Source organism: Penaeus japonicus, unplaced genomic scaffold (genome assembly GCF_977035675.1).
Source record: "Penaeus japonicus unplaced genomic scaffold, GWHDUDI00000001_assembly GWHDUDI00000035, whole genome shotgun sequence".
NCBI lineage: Eukaryota > Metazoa > Arthropoda > Malacostraca > Decapoda > Penaeidae > Penaeus > Penaeus japonicus.
The window spans coordinates 3,812,219-3,819,718 of NW_028234437.1; the positions used below are offsets into that span (position 1 = coordinate 3,812,219).

Consider the following 7,500-nt stretch of genomic DNA (forward strand, 5'->3'; position numbering starts at 1 on the left):
AGACTATTTTGAATTATTATCCCTAGACCAGAGTAAACAAGTTTTTTTATTCTTCCCATGTTATTATATTTGCTTCCAAGTCAGCTCCAAACTAATCACTCAACAGTTAAGTCAATTCATAGTTGAAGAGAGTATCAATGAAAGGTTTGCAGATGAGCATTTATACTGCTGCTAACCTTATTTTAAGCCACTTTAATTACCTGACTACATTTACTATTTCTTATGATACTACCAGATGTTTTATTTGCATAACATGAAGAGCTTGGATTTCATAAAACATCATTTTTACAGGGATGGTGATGCTGCCAGTCATGCAAAAGTACAGATAGAGCATGACCAAATACCAGAAGAAGGAAAATATGATGATTATGAAAATGAAGCTGAAATGGAAGAAGGTAAGGATTCATTTTCTTCTCATAACTCAATTCTTTTTAGTTTAAAATCAGTCAATTTCTTTAAAAAAGATGTTGTTTACTTTACATCGACATAGTGTATTGTATGATATATTGATATATTGATTTTATTTGTTCTCTTTTTGTTTCAATTATGAAAGAAGTTACAATAAAATAAGTTTCAGAATAAGAATCTGAATTATTTAGTGATCATATACAGCACTTTGAAACATGGGTCTGGAATATGATGGCAAAAATCAATTATTTTCCATGCAATGATAATCATAAACTCATAAACCATGCCTTTTAAAAATATCCTAAACATGATGGAATACCTTCCTTCCTCTATCCTTTTTACAGAATCTTTATTTAAAGATTGAACTGCAATATTGCACAAATCATCTATTAATATTGCTTTTAAATACATTCTAACAACCTTGTTTGCATTGTTTGTCCTCCATAATAGTATACACTCAAAATCTTCCTTACGTGCAGGGGCCCTATTTTTCAACCTATTAGTTAAACAGACCTATTTTATGGCATTTTATAGGTGCTTTTCTAGCTTATATAAAGATATACAGAATCAAAACATCTTAGATGTTCTTACAAATATGACAGGAATTCTGCTCCAGTAGTTAACAAACTTTCATGTATTATTATTATTATTATTATCATCATCATCATTGTTGCTATAATCATCATTATGATATTGATTACTTACACTACTATTTGATTAATTAAAAAGAAATTAACAACTATCAAATACCCTTCCTCTTTGAATTTAAGTAGATAACATGTATTAGATTCCTCAATTGATATATTCTTGGAGTGTAAGTTGTGGGATATAAAAGAAATTTCACCTGCCATTAAAAGGTACCTGATTCATTAACAAGTAGATTATCACATTGACTATGAATAGAGAAGTTACTGTTTAAATGATTTTGTTTTCCCATGAAAAAATATATATCTATCTAAGAAAGGATCAGGACATTTCTTATAGAAAGAATATTGTTTGATGAATCTACTTTAGTATGCACACTTCTCAGATACTACATGATAAGTGTTGTTAGTTTATGTGAGCCAGAAGAGCAAACAATTCCTTTACTCTTTGAGCATTGCTTTATTTAAGTCCATTGAGTTTTAAGATTAGCTAGTTTAACATTAGCTAGATTGATTTAGAGGAAAATTATCAAATAGGAATTAGGTGCTATTGTATGGTTTGCCATAGAGTTAGTTGTAATTTACAAAGCTGCTATAGAATTTGCAAGTTAAAGTGACTAATTTTTTTCACAGTAAACTTTTTGATCAGTATGAGGACAATTTGGTAGGGACTGCCCTTAATGTGATTATTAAATTTTGGATGAAAATAAAATTATGTTAATGATACTCTAAAAGAACTAACTATAAATTTATCATAAGTTATATCAAGGCCTACTGAAAAGGAAAGAAAATTAACTGTTAGATTTAAAGTGCTGTATATGGATATGAATTCTGAAATACTTCTGTTGTGATAAGTACAAGCACATGTTGAAACACTTGTGATAATGGAAGCCTTGAAAAATTAGCTAAGCTTTAGTTACTACAAATTTTAACAGCTTTTATGTTATAGTACCATTGTATTGTAATGTTTATATTCATAATTTATTCATTGATTAACATTTATTCATGCTTGTAGACTTAGGTCTTTAAGCTGTAATTAGGATCACTTATTATAAATTACTGGATGCTAAATGTATTTTTTGCGCATTTGTTTGTATACTGTATGGTGTTTGTGTGTGTGTGTGTGTGTGCGTGTGTGCGTGTGCGTGTGTGTGTGCGTGCGTGTGTGTGTGTGTGTGTGTGTGTGTGTGTGTGTGTGTGTACGTGTGCATACATGCACACACGCATGTATGCATGTGTACTTGAGAGAGAGAGCAGGAACGTATGTTTGTTTCTTTTCAGTGTGGCTATTTGCATTTTTTTTCCTAATATTTAGTATTAATTACATTAGTTTAGCTAAATAGGTCATGAAATAATAATCCACTTGTGTTTCACCTGTGCTTGTACCTAATATAGTCTTCTTCCACAGATTTTGAAGTATTTTAACCATTTCTTTGTCAAGATTATTTTTACAGAAATTATTGTTGTACCTTGATATCCATAGTACTGATAGTTAATTATATTCCATTTGAGTGTCTAATGCATAAAACACCAGCTTGTGTGCCTAGGTTAGTCCATAGAAAATCAGCAGCTAGTATATCGAATATTTTTATTTTTGTTTCCTTCTGTTTTGCTTTTTGTGTCATTTCTTTTGCATATTTGTGTGTTTTCTTTTAATTAACGCATTTTCATTTTTGTTTCTCCGTCATCAGTTGAGCCTTTTGATCTTATTAGATGCTGTTTCTGCTTTAGCTCCTTTTATTTGTTATTTGTCATATTTATTTTGCATTTTGCATCATTTCGCTAGACTATCACTTGTATTTGATTTTTAACTTTGCCTTTGTTTATATTCTTGATGTTAGTAGAATTTGCTTCAGTATTATGATTTAACTATGTCGTTGTTTATTTGATAATAACAGTATTTTCAGGTTTTCAGTGATTTCTGTTTACTTTAGTTCCTATTATAATGCCTTAATCAGATGCCATGTGTGTATTATATAGTTACATGCCTGAAGCTCTGGCAGCAATAAATTGCAAGGCACAACCCACCAGTGATGTATTGCATTAGTTAGCTATTTGTGTACACTTTTCCCTGCTTCATGTGGCTACTATAACTCGTCTCCTCTCCAGCTTTGTCAAGTTCCTGGTTGCTCTAAACGTAACCATGTCAGATGTCTGAATGGCATCTGCAGATGTAACTATCCTTCTCCTTTCTCAACGGTCCTCTTGTTTCTGCAGTGTTCTCCCTTCATTCTTTCTCGTTTCTTATCATTTCCAAATTATCCACCAACCTTTTCTCTCAATAAGCCCACCTTTTCCTCTTTGTAGAGTGTATTTGTACACACCTTTGAAACTATTTCTCTTCCTTACTATATCATATTCAAACACATCATGAGTCGCAGACCATCTCTCTTTGACTCTTTCTCAGTTTTTATCATATAGCAAAATAGCATATTTAATCACCTCTAGTTATTCCTTCAGTTGTGTAATTAATGCATCATACCAAATGCTTATTAATATCACTTTGCTAATATATCATAAATAGACTTATATCATACCATAGGTCTAGAAAATGACAGAAAACACATCTGAAGATGCCCAACCTAGGCCAAACATCTTAAGATGTGGCCACTCAAAAAGGTTAATGTTTACTATACAGTTATTCAATTCAAGTCTAAAAAAAATTTGTTCTTCATCTTACTATCATTTCTATTTTATTTTCTTGATTTCAAAAAGTGGAGAGTTTTCAGCAATAATGTGACACAATCATAGATTTTCAAGAACCATTCATTGTTCAAAAGAACCTTTCAGTTTCACTCCATTACCCACACATATTTACTTAAAGATTCTGTAAATCAAATCCTCCAAACTCCAGCTGAATATTAAATAACTCTACCTTTTCATCAGCAGTATCTATAGATCTCATGGTAATCCCTGAGTGACTCAAATATCAAAGAGTACAAATACCATTACCTTATACTACTCTCTTTTGCCACCACTCACATCTCCAAAACAACTGTGAACTTCCTCCTTCTGACAGTCACTGAAAACATCTATACCTGTATGGTTTCTGTATCAATCCAACTAGCATCCTTCACTTATCACAATATTTCTTTCAACAATTACTCCAGTACTAAATATTGTTTTCTTTACAGTAAGTCACTGAAAGATTAGTCAATATAACCAGCACATTATCTCTTGTAGAGTTATTGTTAATATTGTTGTGGTTTTGACATTCATTATATTATTACTTATTAGTTCATCAGTTATCCCCCTTGTTTCCAACCATTGTGATCTGATTCAGCTCATGGCTATCAAATATCGTATCTGTATCCTGCCCCTCTTATTTAACAAAATTTCAACTTCTTTGTAACAAAGATCAAAATCGTTGACTTACATTGCCTATACATTATTATTCTTAAAGAACCTTCTTGTGCTGAATATTGTTCCTCTTTATATTTATTCATTTGTTACTACTGCCTCCTCTACAGACATTCCACACTATTACTATATCCACTGCTGCATCTGGTCACTGTCATATCCTATCCTCCTCTTAATCTTCACTGCAGATGCACTGCCAATCAATTTCTGTACCTTACCATATTTCTATACATTTTTTACTCTTCATTGCTGACATGTCTCCCGATACTGGTATCATTTCCTTTAATTTCATGTAGTCAGTCATGTAGCCATTTGCCACTGCCATTGCACATGTGCTTCACTCTAACCACTCTTTCTCTTCACCACCATACTTCCATGTCCCTAACTAATCCTTCCATAACAACTATTTTCTTTGTTATTTTCAACACTACTATCACTGCCTCTACCTTCAAAACCTTTACCTCCTATTCCTCCTCCCTGCTACCATTCCCCATTATCCCCCCTCACCACCATGGCTGTGGTATGTTACAGAGGAGGAAGAAGTGGAAGAGGAGAGCGAGGAACATCCACCAGGAGCCAGACCACGGCGTGCATCACAGCTCAGTACTGCCACCAAAATCAAGCCATTGCCCCCGTTCTCCAGTTTTTTTATTTTCTCCCACACAAACAGGTATGTGTGTGTGCCCCAGGTTTGGTGCACACACTACACAACCCACACCACAAAAAGGTCCTAAACATTATAAATGTTTCCTGTTTCCCTAACCCTGGTCCCCCAATGGTGCTGTGCTGTTACACCGCTTACGACATAGCTATGGGCACCACTGCTTCTGCCTTGTAGCACAGTGAAGCACTGCTAGTGTGCTATTGCTCCTGCCAACACTACCTATGTGCTGCAAACATATACACTGCCTGTATACCACAGTGCCTGTTTTTAGAGGCAATATTGTGGTTTAATATGGCAGTTTTTATTTACTGCTGTGGTACATTTTTGGCACCACTGCTCTTGTGACATCAAACATGGCATATAGCCTCCTTGTATAATAAAACATACAATTTGTTTACAACAAAGCACATAACATCATAGACCAAACTAACATGCTGTGGTCAGATATCACACTGAATATTTGTGTGTGTGTGTGTGTGTGTGTGTGTTTAGAAAAGTAGATTGGATGTTTTTGAATTAGTGTTTGAGTCAATAATTAAAGGAGTGTGTATGTTTATGTCCACTTAGTGTGTGTGTGTGTGGGGGGGGGTATGTATGTAAGTGCGTGTGTGTGTGTGTGTGTGTGTGTGTGTGTGTGTGTGTGTGTGTGTGTGTGTGTGTGTGTGAGAGAGAGAGAGAGAGAGAGAGAGAGAGAGAGAGAGAGAGAAAGAGAGACTGGAAGTTGCAAATTACATCCATGTATGTTTGGCCTATCATATATATAGTATATTTCATATGAAAACACCACCTGTAAACACATGGTAGGTGGAGGCAGGAGCCACATGGCAGGGGCTACTAGGTGCAGTTTCCGGGTGCCAAGAATCTCCTGGAGGTCACACAGATCCGAGGTGGAATTTGCGCTGCTGTACACCAGTTCTTTTTATCTTCTTCGTCTTTTCTTGCTGTCCTTGCACCACCCAAAGGTTTTCCTCCTTCTCAATTAATCCTTCAAGGCCAAATTTTCCGCCATTCTTTTTCTAGAAGGGGAATACGACGAAACTGAGGGAGAGGCCGGAGAGATGGTCCAGGCCCCACGACCTTCCCCAAACGAGAGCGGTACCACAAAAGTTCAGCCCATTCCAAAATACACCTCTTTCTTCATTTTTACCCATACAAACAGGTGATCTTAGAGCCCTACCTACCATACTACTGCTACCACTGTAACTCCTGTAACTCCTGTATTCTCTACTATTATACTTCGTTTGCTGACATGATGGATGTTGCGTGTGGTATACCAAACACTTTGAAGATGGAGAATTGACTAGTGGCAGTGCTCCAGATGCCTGTGTGTGGATACTGAAGGGAGTTGAACCCCACTCTTGCGTGCGCTGAATATTAATTTTAATAGAAAGGCCTACATTTAGGAACGTGTATATTTGTATGGAAATGGATTGAAGAAAATGTGGAAATCATGTATAGGGACAATTATGTCAAGAAGTGATCTATGGTTTAAATGGTAGGTTTAGTATAAACAAAATGTCATAGAATTGTGCAAGTTAAGTTAGGATATGCTCCCTAAGAAATAGATATGACAGTTTTGATTGAGATGGAAGGGAAAAGTGAAAATACAATGTGTAAGTTAACTGGAAGCAATTGGCATAGTTGCATTGGAGTTTCATTGGAGGAAACAAATAAAAAACTGAAAAGGGATGAGAATGTTCATTTGTAAAACATTTGTAAAATGAAAAAAATATGATCTCATTCATAGAAGAGGATGTAGGATGAAGGGCAATTTATTTACAGGATTACATGAAAACAAGAGCATAATTATATTTAGGGAAAACACTTGCAGAAACAGGTTTTACATACGGCAAGCAGATGAATACATACTTATGACGTGTTGCATTCTGCATAATTATGGTTTGGGCTGAGTGTGATATCATATAGTCCCTTCACTGTGTGTTCATTGAATTGATAAGCAGTATCCATGCACAGGTAGGTGTGGTGGGCCGCGTGGCTGTAGTAGATTGCCTTCATTTTCCACTCTGCCCACTGTTCCATTTTGATTTTGCCAAAAGAGAAAAGACATAGTTACCTCTAGTGTGCATAATGTCTTTGGTCTGTGTGGTATATCTACTGTGTATATATTTGTGTTTTGGTATGTTGAAAATTTTGATAATGAACTATGGTCACTGTTGCTTTTGTGTATATCTATATTCATAGTTTATTTGACTGGTGAGAAAAAAAGAAGTTGGCACAGAGGACTATGTAATTTCTTATGCAAGAAAATTACAAGTATATGCAGCCAGGTTTTCCAAATTAGAGTGTTGTCAATACTCCTTTATTTCTTTGGAATTAGAGTATTTCTTCTTAATTAGAGTACTTACAGCACTGAAGATAAGTATAGAGAAATTACAGCTGCATTACATTTCCTGCGGTCGTGGT

The 7,500-nt window shown here is 35.0% G+C and overlaps 1 protein-coding gene across 1 annotated transcript in view; it reads left to right on the top strand.

The window, feature by feature from the left end:
- Nucleotides 1-7,500, top strand: part of LOC122245867 (muscle calcium channel subunit alpha-1) — a 349,394-nt gene that overhangs the window by 277,341 nt on the left and 64,553 nt on the right. The window contains 2 exon segments of the mRNA XM_086531207.1: nt 292-395; nt 4,944-5,082. Of these exon segments, the coding sequence (XP_086387333.1) occupies nt 292-395; nt 4,944-5,082 (243 nt within the window).